Raw genomic sequence first — 14,565 nt, forward strand, 5'->3', positions numbered from 1 at the left:
TGTCATTTCGATAACGCCGCACCCACTCTCCTCCATAAGGATGCCAGTGGACACGGACTCGGCACTGCATTTTCGCAACGAACAGAGCGTTATGGCGAACGTGTGATCGCAGGCGCTAGTCGCACCCTCACAGCAGCAGAGAAAAACTACACCATCACTGAGAAGGAGTGTTTCGCTGTTGTCGGGGCCATCCAGAAGTTTTGACCATATTTTCACGGCCGCCACTTTACCGTCGTCACTGACCACCATGCTTTGTGCTGGTTGTCGACGTTGAAGAATTTGTCTGGACGTCTCGGTCGCTGGATACTTTATCTCCAAGACACGAGTGCAACGTTACCTACAAATCCGGCAAAAGACACAACGATGTCGATGCCCTAAGCCACTCTCTTTTACCATTTTCGTCACGCACTCCTGGCCTGTCGCCAACTGTGAGTGAATCCATCAAAGCGTCTCCCTCAGTTAATTCATTCGCCACTGTCGGCTTTCTTTCTGCCTTCTGCAACGGGACGTTTGCATCTCATCAACGCAGCGACACTTACTGTCGCTATATATTTGCGCTTTCAAGGTTCCTCTCGCCCTCCCAACGCCCGCTCCCATCGACAGCTGCGGAACTTCAAGACTGAAAACTCAATCCTTTATCGTCTTGTCTTCCACCCCAAAGGACAACGCTGGGTTCCTGTCGCTCCTCGTTCCTTAAGGGTGAAGATTTTGGAGGCGTTTCACCATGACCCCAAAGCTGGTCAAGAACGCATCCGCAGTCGTTTTTCCTATAAACCTATGAACGCATCCGCAGTTGTTTTTCCTGGCCTGGGCTTTACACCTGTGTTGCGTGATATGTTGCGCCATGCTCGGTCTGCTAATGCCGCAAGCGACCCACTTCCCCCCCGGCTGGTGTCCTACAACCTCCCCCGTGTCCTGAAGCTCCCTTCGATGTCATCGGCATTGGCACCTACGGAACGCTACGAATATCAGCTAGTGGCAAGCGCTGAATTGTCCCAGCATTTGACGACTTGACAAGGTACGCCGAAACAGCTGCACTTCCTTCAGGATCGTCATCATCAGTCACCACAGCTAACCTAGTAATAGAAGCCATGAAAGGAAAGCTCCTGGCAACGTTCACTATAGTACTCGAAATGTTCTACAGGTGCAGCAACGACTACTTCTGCATTTTGAAGAAGTAAGACGTCCAGCGCTTCTTAGACTGAATGCTAAAAATGTTGACTTGCAGTTGATCATTCCACACAAGAAGGACAACGTGCTGCCTTTTTTTGGATGTTCAGGTTTGCTTAGCAGTTTACCAAACTTTTAATTAGAGTCGTTCCACTGGCCACTGACATCTTTCGTGTCAACCTTGGTAACACGTGCCGTTGGGGTCTGCTGAGATAGTGATGCATCAGAGAAAGCACTACGAACAATTTATCGTGATGTAACCGCAAGGGCTATCTTTATTGTTTATTTCTAAAGCTGGGAAGTGAATTCTACAATCAAGCTCACATAGAAACGTGACGACTCTTGGACGTTCGACCACATCATCCAAACAAGGAATGAGAAGGCACTTTTAAGATAGCGATATGCGCTTTGCTTACATATCGACCGGCAAGCTCCCGAACCAGCTCGGGAACATAGAAGACAGGTTGCCTAGTTAGTCATTCTGAGATTTAGGGTATAAGACACTATGCTGTGATTGCTGTCAAGTGTATTCAGTAGCAGGTGAAACTCCGTACTCGCAAAGTACGGACTTTTTGCACATTTTTAGAAATTTTTATAGACGAATGCTCTCTTTGTGGCCCCCTCGTAAAAAGCATAATTATTTTAAATAGGCGAGAAAACAGTCTGAGTACCAGTTAACAACGTTGCAAAAGCTTATTCGTTGTAAAGCTGCAAGGCCGATAGCAAACGGCTCGTTGACAGCCTTTAGGCATAACTTAATTAATTTCGCGTTTTTTTCCAATGTTCATTCCTTCTCACAAAGTCTTCTATCTTCTTGAGCTCGTGTTGGTTTTCTTGGAATTGTTTACTTGCCGACGAGGATATGCAAGCATAGTGCGAGCGTGCAGCGTGCGCTTGGTTCTTTTATGCCTTCAGTTGTTAGTGCCAGCCAAAGGTGCAAAATGTAGGAGTTGGTGAAGCAGGCGTCATTTTTTGGGCGATCTCTTTTGCTCTTTTGTGGATAGATTAAATTTTGTGAAGCATTTGGTCATCTACCGCAAACCACAGTAGTCGGACACTGTGGCAATAGTGCTCTCTTGTCGCTCTCAGACACTGGTACACCTGGTGACAGACATTGATAAGGTATCGCCAAAAGTGAGCGCTTATTTGCCAAATACTGGCCATGATGGCACTAGGTGTATGAAGCGAATGTGACATTACAGGTGCTCAGAAAGCTTTTCCTGTTTATCTAAGTAAGTTTTACAAGTACATAAGTTTTACAAGTTTTAATAAGTAAGTTTTACAGAAAACTTTACACATTTTTTATCAAGCCTACAAGTTCAAACTAAACTCTGTACAATTCAGCACTGTAGAGTCTCTTTTTTCATTTGCTGTGTTTTTTACCCTTTAAGTTCACTTCTTGTTGCCCCCCCCCTCCCAAATGAATCAGTGGAGTTCTACAGCATCCCTTTCTGTTCATTTAATTCAGAGCTTATAAAACTCAGCACATCATTTTAGTCATCGAAATGAAGTAATCAATACTGTTGCGCTGTTTTTTTAAGAAATACTTGTTGTTTTGTGTGTGTGTGTGCAGATGGGCCTGGCTAATGATTGATGCTTTCAAGGGCCACTTAGAGTCGGCTGATAAGAGTCAAGAGGGCTTCCACATGGTCAAGTGGTTTATCATCACAATATGACAGACAGGGGCTGCGACGGCACGCATAGCAGCTTAACGAAAACTGTCCAACTGATTTGCGGAAGATGGTGGTAGAAAACCTGCACAGCAATCATTATCCGCACAAGAACAAGAACCACAGAGAGGTTAGTGAAGCAATTTACTCAATTCAGTGGTATTATTGCTTTGTCATGTATGCATGCCGTTTTATAACTTGTTTCAGTTTGGTGACTACAATATCCAGTTTATGAGTGCAACTGCAAGGTATATTTTTAGTCACAGAATGTACACGCGTCAGCACACTTAACTTGCTTGGTTCGCCGCAGGGCCTTGACTTGCTTCGACTGATGCTGGTGTAGCAAAGTGTTGTATACTTCATGTTAGCTGCAACTCATATTAGATAAAGCGGGGGCAGATTTCACTAGTACACTTTTTTCTCATCTTGCAGACCTGTGGGTTATTGCACTCTCTTGGCAGAATCAATTTTGTTGTGTAACTCGTGGCTATGTTCCACACACGCCAATCAAACTCGTTTAGTTATCGTGAGTGGAACGCCAATCAAGCATCAACAACACACGCCAATCAAGCATCCGCTGTGACAGGTAACGTACCATTAGAGTTTAAAATTGCAGCTGCTCCTTGAAATAAATGATGTATTTAGAAAAGCAAATTAACTAATTGCTCACCACATTTAAGATCTATTTATTGCGCAACATTTGCAAGCGCTATGAATGGGTGTTTTCTCTGCTTTTCAAATACTTATTTTGTATTGAGCAGCAGCTGTGATTTCAAAATAGAAAGGTGCGGGTGTTGTAGCACGTAATAGTTCATTACCGACATAAGCACTGGGAAGGAATTTCATGGTCTGGTATGACAACATAGAAACCAGCAAAATGTGGCGAAAACAGACTTGTAATGTGCGTCTTCGACCCGCCAGTCACGCAGAAGTGGAGTGTCGATTTACGGAAAAGTCGATTAAAGATTAATCTATAATTTGCTGCAGTAAACATACCGTGTCCAAGAGCTGGCGGCGTCAGCATCAGACGAAGCAGGTCAATACCACTTGATAGAGTAAAGCGTGCTTATGGCTGTGCATGCCTATGGATAAAACGCTGAAAAGAACTGCTATTTGCTTTTATGAGTTACTGCATACAAAAATAACTTGTGATTGTTTAAACTTAGATGGCATTGGCTGTTGCATGTACGCCATTGTCTGTAGTGGTTCTCAAAAGAAAAACGTCAACTGCGATCTATGAATGTACTGACATTACAACCTTGCTGTTTCGTGTCATGTGAGCTTTCCCCAAGTTACATTTGTTTCATTGATACACCTACTTTTGAAAATGAGTTTCTTTGGTAGTGAGATTGTATGAGGAGAAGTCGACCTATCTTCATTTTTTTACAGCTGTACGAATAAGAAAATTTGGGGTGCAAACCAAAGTCGAATATTTACGTTTTAATGCGAATCTAATATTTTCAGAACACTACTTTAATGTTTTTAATACTTCACAGTGAAGTTGCAGAAGATCCTCAAGAACAATATTATGGCATACAAACATGAAATTGTATTTTTTGGCTAGGTCAGTGAAGTTCTTGAGGCAAGGTGCTTTCTTGTGTTATCAAGGGTGAGGAATGCGGAGACTGGGTTGTATATATTTGCATTATTTAGTGCTAGCAATCTGGTGTCTACAGCACTTTACACGCGGAAAGAAAAGTCGCTATTTCTTCCACCTATCCCCACAAAAACTACTGTGGAGGCCCTTCTAACTTGGTGTACAATAGCGCGCTTTCTTAAAAATTAGAGCTGCTAATCTGTGCTGCCAACGTATGTGTGTAATATACCTGAAATATCAGATAATGAATAGATATGTCTGATTTTGTTTCGGAGTTTTTTGCCTGAAGCTACATTAGTTAAAGCCTCCACCTCTTCCACGTTAATTCTAACTAGCGCTTTCGTGAGGTAATTCGATTACGCCTGTAGTGTAGCCCCTAATGCAGTGAAGCATCTTTAAAATATGAAGGGTTGACTGTAACGGCGCAGTGTATCTTCATGTTTGTTCATAACCAGCATTTTCTTGAGTCTGTACTTTAGCTCTCAAAACAGAAGTTGAGAGGCAGCTGTACCGCACAGCAATTGTGTGATGGGGTGACGCATAATAAATGTTTCAAGGGGCCATCTGTCAGGTGGGCGTTGAGAGTATTTGTCTTCAGGAAGTTCTAACAGTATAAATTGTTGTGGAAATTCAAAAAATAATCATTACTTCAAATATTCGTCCAACTTTCATTTTTTTAAGTCAGAGCAAGAATAGGCGACTAACATGGTAAACTTCATTTATCAAATTATGAAATGTGGTAATCAATTGTTCGGTTTTTCTATGTCTTTCAGCACTGCCCGAACCCCTTTGGAAAAAGAGGGAAGCAGGTCAGCTCAATGATCAGGCTGAGACGAGGGCAAAAGAATCAACATAGGAGTGAGTCATTATGTCTCCGAAACTACAGTGGAAGCGCGCTATATTTGCCAGTTCCATGTAAAGATCACATTTTCATCCACAATGTATTTAGTAGTATAAAAAGAAGAATTATATAAGGACCCATCATGCAAAAACCTAGCAGCCCTGTTCTTAGAAATACACAGCAGCCCGGGTTTCACCAAAAGACGCTTGCACAGGTCTAAAACACACAAGTTTTTATCACACCAGAAAACGGGCGTATACGCCAGACACCAGCCATAAACCGTGTCGGAATGAGACCAGGAAAAATATACCAAACACGGCCTGGTGTTTTTTCGAAAAGATAGAGAACGCTTTTTTTGGAGGGGGAGTCAGGGTTGATATCGGGGTGCCATTTTTTGGGAGGCTATAAATTGCATTTGGGTTCTGTGATCTCTTCAGATGAGCTGATTCTTCAGGAGCTACTCCAGCCGCCCATCAGTGAGCCTAACGAGGAGACACTACGAGAATGAAGTTATGAAGCATGGGAACTTGGGCGAATCGGTAGGACATTACATAATATACAAACAGCGCAACTATTTCAAGTGTTTCGATGGAAACACTTGAAATAGCTAGGGAGGGGCTATTTCAGCAGCTACTCACAATAGATACAAAAATCAAGCGGTCCCGATGATATACCAACTGTATTCCTCAAGCGATACGCAAAATGGACGTCACATCTAACTATGATCTTTAAGAAATCTAATACAACGCACTCACTGCCACGAGATTGGCGCACTGCATTCGTCATACCTGAATTTGATTTGTGGGGTTTAACGTCCCAAAACCACCATATGATTATGAGAGACGCCGTAGTGGAGGGCTCCGGAAATTTTGACCACCTGGGGTTCTTTAACGTGCACCCAAATCTGAGCACACGGGCCTCGACATTTCCGCCTCCATCGGAAATGCAGCCGCCGCAGCCGGGATATGAACCCGCGACCTGCGGGTCAGCAGCCGAGTACCTTAGCCACTAGACCACCGCGGCGGGGCCGTCATACCTGAATTTAAAGGCAGCAATCGCAAACTGGCAGCAAATTACCGTCCAGTATTACTCACTTCCATTGCTTGCAAAGTGTTTAAAAACATAGTAGCAAAACACATATTCGCCTTTCCGCATTGGAACGCTTTGCTGTACCCTTGCCAACATGGCTTCAGGACGAAGTTATCAACGGTGACCCAGTTAATGTAAACAATTCATGATTTTGTGGGTGCTATTGATATGAGACAACAGGTTGATGTGATTTGTGTGGATTTCGCGAAAGCTTTTGATAAAGTATCCCATGTCCAATTATTCTTCAAATACATCACGCAGAAAAAATGAGCTCGTAATAAAAGGAATTGAAGCTTATTTAACACATCTTACGCAGGTAGTGAAACTGGATGGTCACTTATCACAACCTTTGGCAGTACTTACGGTAGCGCCCCAAGGCTTTGTGTTGGGACCACTATTGTTTTTTTTCTGTACACAAATGATACCAGTGGTGTGGCAGAAGAGGGTTTTCATGTTAAATTTTTTCAAATGACTGCTTAATTTGTGCCGCAAAACCAAACTAGACGACTAAATCAACATTCAAAATTCTTTGCAAAATTTAGATAACTGGTGTGGGAAATGATAAACTTCAATAAATTAGTCTAAATCTACATATCAACGCATCAGCAAAAAGAAAACAATTGATTCCTTTTTGTACAGCATTAGTGAACACTTTCTGGTAAATACAGCCCTGTTCAAGAACCTTGTGGTAACAGTTACGCAAAAATCACCATGGAATGAGCATATGAATAACGTTTGAACGAAAGCTTATCAAAAGGTATACCTGTGGAAGAAGAAGCTGCAGGATGCATCGCGTGACGTGAAACATATCGCATACACCACCTTCATTAGGACATTACTAAAATTTACTGTTTGGAGTCTCCACCAAGTTAGTGTTAAAAAGAAGCTCGAAAGAATACAGATACTAGCAGCGTGCTTTATTTATTCATCGTACTGAAGGAAGGAATTAGTCAGACTGATGTCACAGAGATGCAACCAAAATCCTCTTGAACTATGTAGAAATAAATATAGGCTGAAAGTATTGTTCCAAATAATGCATGACCAACTGAAGATAGATAAGCTGAAATATTCCCACCCTCCAGGCAAAAAAAATCCCCGAGCTAACCACGATTGCTTAATAAAACCATACTAGACAAATACTGACACATTTCGATATTCTTTTTTTCTAGATGTCATAGAAATGCGGAACAAACTGCTGAACGAAATTGTTTCAAAAGATGTCACTGTCTTCGAAAGTGCTGTAGAAGCGCATTTATGTGATTGCTACTTTACTTTTTTTTCAGTGCCAAGTGATGCAAGTGACTTCATGCCATAGAAAATATTTTGAAAAATGACTGTGAATTCTGAATTGTTCTTGAATTGTCATTTTGGATGTTGAGTCGTTACTTAAGAGAAGACCAGTTTTAACTCCGAATTGTCAAAGTATAAAGAAAGTTTATAAACATTGTACATTTTTCATGTATGTGGTCTGTGCTACGACCGTCAAGAGGGTTGACAGTATTAAGAAATAAAAATATAAATGAAAAAGTAGTTACGCTGTAACTACTTTAAGTTGCGCTGTTCACATTTTCAGTTACGCTACGAGGAATGAAGGAAACGCAGATGCCATCTGATCATGGCTGTGATGGCCATATATAGTTCTGTTTATGTTGGATAGCCAAACAAGATTAAATTTTTCCAATGAGAAAATTGGGTGTAAGTCGAATAAAGAAAACATGATCGAGAAAAAGGGGCAGAGAAAGCTGCATATACGGTGATATAGAGAAAGAAAAATGGCTGATAAGTTGCTTTGGTCAGTCCAGGTGCACCACCTACAATAAAGGGTGTGTTGTGTCTGCCGGGGGCCTGAACAGTCCGATCACATAGCGTTGCACCAACCCCCAGAATCCCCTTCTTCCAGGCCACATGTAAGCCACGTATGGCGAAGCGCGAAAAAGGGCCGCCACCTTTTTGTTCGCTTGAATTCGTGGTGACGCCGCTAAATAAACGCCTGCTCTTGTACACACTTTTGAATTGAAAATAGGCAGATAGAGCAAGAAAGAAACAGACAGATAAAAAGACAAAGAACTTTATTAAGTTTCCGAGGAATACTACCTCGAAGCGGTAGAGCAGAAAGCCACTCCCAAGTCGAGATTGGTGGGCCGAGCCTTAACGCTAGTCGTAAGCCCTCTGGACGGCCCTGAGTTGATGTAAAAAGTTCTGTGCACGTGAGTACAGAGCTGCATTCTTTTTCGGTTGAGCGCTGAGAACTCTGTGATGAGGAGCACTGCCACAGCATGGGACCAACGTAGATGTTGCGCCACAATCTTTGACTTGCAATAATGCCTTCAATGAATTGCTTTTTGAAATGAAGGCTACAATATGACCTGGTATGAAGCGATCGGGGAGTAGAAGCGTCTTACGTGGAACGTTTCTTATGAATAAGGGGAACAACTCTTCGGTGTGGCTGGTAATGTTTAGTGAACTCATTGAAAGTAAAGAGAACGCCCCTAAATTCCGCCAGGTGTAACGTTCAAGATACCTCAGGCTGCCCACGTAGCAAGTCGATTTATATGCTCGGGCGTAGGTGATCTTGAATACGCTGCACTCGGCTCCATATACTCAAATCGGCTGGAGGATTGCTCCAGCCGAGTGGAGGACTGCTGACGACCATCCTATTTGTTTCAGCTGCCACCGTATTGGACACGTGGCCCGCCATTGTAACACATGGTGTATTGGCATCAGGCATCCGGTGGGTACACCCATCGCCAGAGAGGGATCATGGATGCTTTCAAACTTACCGCGAGTCACCTCTGGCCACCAGTGAAGACGTTCCTTCTATGCCGCCATATCGTCGTCGTTCTCCATCTCCGCATGCTCACCAGTCCCGTTCACCGCTCTCCCGTCGCCCGTCGTCTCGCTCGCCTCAATTTTGCCGACAAACGTCGCCAACTGACCATCTGCCGCGGGAAAGCTAGATGATGCAGCTTCCGGAGGTGATGCTGCATCGAGCACTTGTCTGCCAAATCCTCTGACCATGCTGCCGACTCAACGCAACCTTATTGACGTTGGATTATACGACACACCCGTTGTTGCAGTTGTGGACACAGGGGCTCACATATCAATGATGAGTTCAGAACTTCGTTGCCGCCTTAGGAAAGTTTTAACGCCACCCACAGTACCACTCATCCAGGTCACACACGGTGGCACGCTTCCCGTGCTTGGAATGTGCTCCGCACGTAAAAGTGTGGCTGATCGCTCCACGACAGTGCTATTTACTGTGCTCGAGAAATGTTCCCTTAAACTTATCCTCGGCATGGACTTTTTATACGCCCACTCTACCCTTATTGATTGTGGAAATGGCAAGCATAAACTTGATTTACCGTGTTACAATGACGACCAAACACCAGCTCAACAACGTCAGTGTTTTGCCGATCACGTTCGCCTAGCACCTCAAGCTATTACTTACGTGAACCTGAGATGTGTCCCTCCTGTTCTCAATGGTGACTACAAGTTGACACCTATTGCTGACTTTCTGCTGGCCAAAAATGTTGCCGTGCCTCACACACTTTTGACAGTCATGGCAAACGCAGCATCTCTTCCGATACTAAACTTCAGCTGGTGCACTCAAGTTATCGCGGATGGTATGACTCTGGCAAAAGTTTCTTCTAAAGATGCTGCCATTTCGGCGTTCGTTGCCGAATATTCTTCGTCCACTGCTCCGTTTTGCTCTCCGAAGAGCGCAGCGGATGACACCATCGACAAGATGATCGGCCCTGACCTTCTTCCAGCACAGACAGCTGATATCCGACACTTGCTGAAATCATACCATGACATCTTTGATTTTGATGATCGCCCTTTGAATCAGACATCCTTTGTAACTCATAGGATTAACGCTGGAGATGCGAGGCCCATTCGACGTCGTCCTTACCGCTTGTATAATGCTGAGCGACAATTTATCCAGCACGAAGTTGAAGAAATGCTCACAAAAGACGTCATCGAACCTTCCTGCAGTCCATGAGCAACGCTGGTCGTGCTAGCCAAGAAGAAAGATGGCAGCTGATGCTTCTGCGTAGACTACCGTGGGTTAAACGAAGTAACACGTAAGGACGTGTATCCACTGCCGCTGATTGACGATGCTCTAGACTGCCTACATGGGTCTGCCTACTTTTCATATTTCGACTTACAATCAGGATACTGGCAGATTTCTGTCGATCATCGAGACCATAAGAAAACAACGTTCAAGGTTATGCCATTCGGATTATGTAATGCCTCAGCTACAATTGAAAGGATGATGGACTCTTTCCTGCGTGGATACAAATGGTCCAAGTGCCTGTGCTATCTCGATGACGTCATCGTATTTTCGCCTACATTTGAAAGCCACCTTAGCTGCCTATCGGCTGTTCTTTAGGTTTTCCGGACAGCAGAACTTCATCTCAACTCTTCCAAATGTCGCTTTGGCTGTCGGGAAATCACTGTGCTGGGGCACCTTGTCAGTGCTCGAGGCATGCAATCTGATCCTGACAAAATTCGAGTTGTCAAAGATTTTCCCGTACCACGTTTCGTAAAAGATGTACGGAGTTTTATCGGCCTTTGTTCTTACTTTCGACGTTTTGTGAAGAATTTGCTGACATTGTCCGACCTCTTACGGAACTACTGAAGAAGGACATGCCTTTTTATTGGGGTACTGACTAAGCAACTGCCTTCGGCACCCTTACAACACTATTTACTTCCCCACCCATCTTGGCCCATTTCGACCCGTCAGCCCATACTGAAGTTCACACCGACGCCAGCGGACATGGAATCAGTGCTGTTCTCGCCCAGCGGCAACGCTGACAGGATCGCGTCATTGCTTATGCCAGTCACCTCCTTTCTCCTTCGGAGAGCAAGTTTTCCATTACAGAGCGTTAGTGCCTCGCACTAGTCTTGGCGGTCGGAAAATTTCGACCATACCTGTTCAGCCGCACCTTTTCGGTAATTACAGATCACCATGCCTTGTGCTGGCTGTCGTCCCTTAAAGATCCAACTGGACGACTTGGCCGTCGAGCCTTGAAACTACAAGAGTACAGCTTTGACGTCACATACAAATCTGGCCTAATGCACCAGGATGCCGACTGTTTATTCCGTCACCCCGTAGACCCACCCGACCTTTCAGCACATGATTCTGACCCTTGTGCCTTCGCCATGGCGGCTTTCACCGACATACGCAAGGAGCAGCTCAGCGATGTCCACTTGCCGCCTATCATTCAGAGTCTACGTTGGCCCCACGTAGACCCATCGCTACACTTGTTCGTTCTACGCGATGGCATTCTTAACGGACGCAACACCAGCGCCGAGGGACCAGAGCTACTACTTGTAGTTCCTGCGACACTCCGTTCCGCTGTTCTTGAACAGCTTCGCGACGCCCCAACCACTGGACATCTCGGGGTCATGCACACGTATGATCTCGCACGGCGTAGACTGTTCTGGCCAGGCATTTACCGTTCTGGGCGCCGATACGTTGCTGCTTGCGAGTCCTGCCAGTCCTCCAAACATTCCACCTTGCCACCAGCTCGTTCGCTCTAACCAATAGACATACCCACCGTCCCCTTCTACCACGTCGGTCTTGATCTCGTTGGACCATTCCTACTTCTTTCACTGGAAACAAATGGATAGCCGTAGCGACTGATTACGCCACAAGATACGCTATGACACGAGCGCTACCGATAAGCTGTACCACTGACGTCACGGACTTCTTGCTTCATGACGTAATTCTTCACAATGGCGCTCCTCGACCGCTGCTGACCGACTGTGGTCGCTCATTTCTTTCAAAAGTAGTAAGTGACATCGTTCGCTCGTACTTGACGCGTCTCAACCACACTACGGCCTAGCACCCACATACGAATGGTCTTACCGAGCGCCTAAATCGAACCATGACAACAATGCTCTCCATGTACGTTTCCAAAAATCACCTTGAATAGGATAGTTCTTTGCCTTATGTGACATTCGCATTCAATTCGTCATGCCACGATACCACTGCCTTCTTCCCCTTCTATTTATTGTTTGGCCGCCATCCAGCGTTACGCTTCGAGACTCTTCTGCCATCATCTACGCAAACGGTTACAGAGTACGCCCGGGATGCCACTGCTCGGACTCAAGTGGCTCGCCAAATCGCACGGGAACGTCTTCTTGGCTCGCAGCTCTCTCAGAAGGCCCGCTACGATAGCCATCACAGAGTAGTTTCCTGCTCTCTAGGTTCATTGGTCCTCCTCTGGACACCATGCCACCACGTTGGCCTCTCTTCGAAGCTCCTGCCGTGTACTCGGGGCCTTAAAATGTTTTACGCCGGCTTATCAAGGTCACATACGAGAACGCTCCATCGGACAGTCAGTCGTCGCCGTCCGCACCCGTCACTGACGTCGTCCACGTGCCCCGTCTGAAACAATACATCTCCGCATATGATCCTACTCCCCTTTAGGCACCGAGATGGCGCTGCCAGCGGCGGCGGGTTATATGTTACACGACATCGGCAACACAAGTGCATCACGTAGACGACGAAGACGATGAAAGCAACCGCACTCGTAGTATCGTTGCTGTTGTACCTCCATCTTGGCGGCAGCTGCCTCTGACTCTCCCTGTATACTCTGTAAATATATTTATTTCATTCATTCTCTCCCCCCCCCGTGAGAATATAGAGTGAACGGAACAATATAAAAACATATGTCCACACTACTCATTTCTTTCTATTTATTTATTTCTATTTTTATGTCACTGTTTCATTGCTATGAAACCGTTTTCTTGCGCAAAGCACACTCGTATGACTATGAACTGTAGACAGTGTTAGAACCTTCTAACCAGGAAACGCGCTCGACGCAAGTAGAGATAATTCTGGAACATACGTGGCCACCAGATATAGTGCTGGAATCTTTGTTGATATGTGCATAAAAGCCAAAGCACTTGACCGGTTGTTCATTTTTCGCTCTGTTTACCGTTATCATTGAACATACAGCGTATATTGCTTGCTTGCAGTTGAGCTGATGATATGTGGGGTTTAACATCCCAAAACCACCACATAAATATCACTCTGAGAGACGCTGTATTGTAGGGCTCCAGAAGTTTCGACCACCTGGGTTTCCTTAACGTGTACCTAAATCTTAGCACACGAGCCTACAGCATTTTCGCCTTCATCTAAAATGCAGCCGCTGCAGCCGGGATTCAATTCCACGACCTGCGGGTCAGCAGCCGAGTACTTTAGGCAATAAACCACCACGAGGGGGCTTGCAGTTCAGCTCAACTCTTTTGACCGACCACAAGTTCGGCAAAGAGTAACGTATTTTCGAGTTTTGCTTGAGTCTTCGGCGTAGTAACGAACTCATGACAATATTCAAAAGAAGAAATACAAGAAACAGAGAGAAATAAAAAGAAAGAAAAGAAATCAAAAGAAAGATAAAGAGGAACCACGTATGCCTCCCATCACCACTTCTTTCTTGAGAGATGGCCTTCATATTGCTAAGCTTAAGTATTTTTCTGTGGCTATAAAATGAATCATCTTACCTTCGGAAGCTTGTCTTGTTGCCATGATGAAACAGGACGTGTTAGCATAAAATATGTCATATACTCCCGACACATCCATGTCTAGCTGTTGATAAGCTGTAAAACCAATAAAGCCATTTCAATAAAAACTGCTGACGAAGAAAATGAAATTATCGTTTTGTGTACTTATACTACATTATATTATCTTAATTAGGTTATTTCTGCACCAGTGTTGTACGTTTTATCGGTCTGCAGTTATTCCTCGGCCACAGCGGTGGTTGCTGATTGATGATAGAGAATGCTCTGCAGCTGGAAAGCATATAAATTTCAGGGAATGTGCTGGCGGGTCATCTGACATAGAAATGTTAACTTACAGTGCAACGAATATTATAACTATCATTTGAAGTTATATAATATTGCGGAATTTTCTTGAGTCGCAAGTCATCTCAAGCTAAAGCACAAAAACAGAAGGAGTAAATAGGAGAAGAGCAGAGTTTGACTCCGTAAGTGAAAATAAAATAAATGATAACAGAGAAGGGGAAAATGTGCTTGCGTAGAGAAAAAAAGGGTTGTGCGGAGCCAATTTTTTCAAAGCTAATGGGTTACAACTGGCGTGGATAAAAGTGTTTCGACACTCACAGCTGGTAGACCACTTGGGTAATTATGGCGTGGCATGATGTGGCACACTCATCAGTTTGTTCGGGGGT

The 14,565-nt window shown here is 44.6% G+C and overlaps 1 protein-coding gene across 1 annotated transcript in view; it reads right to left on the reverse strand.

The window, feature by feature from the left end:
* LOC142767563 (uncharacterized) overlaps nt 1-14,565 on the reverse strand; it is a 117,300-nt gene that overhangs the window by 45,297 nt on the left and 57,438 nt on the right. The window contains exon 7 of the mRNA XM_075869489.1: nt 13,880-13,975. Within this exon, the coding sequence (XP_075725604.1) occupies nt 13,880-13,975 (96 nt within the window). The remainder of the gene's footprint in view (nt 1-13,879; nt 13,976-14,565) is intronic.

Source organism: Rhipicephalus microplus, chromosome 7 (genome assembly GCF_043290135.1).
Source record: "Rhipicephalus microplus isolate Deutch F79 chromosome 7, USDA_Rmic, whole genome shotgun sequence".
NCBI lineage: Eukaryota > Metazoa > Arthropoda > Arachnida > Ixodida > Ixodidae > Rhipicephalus > Rhipicephalus microplus.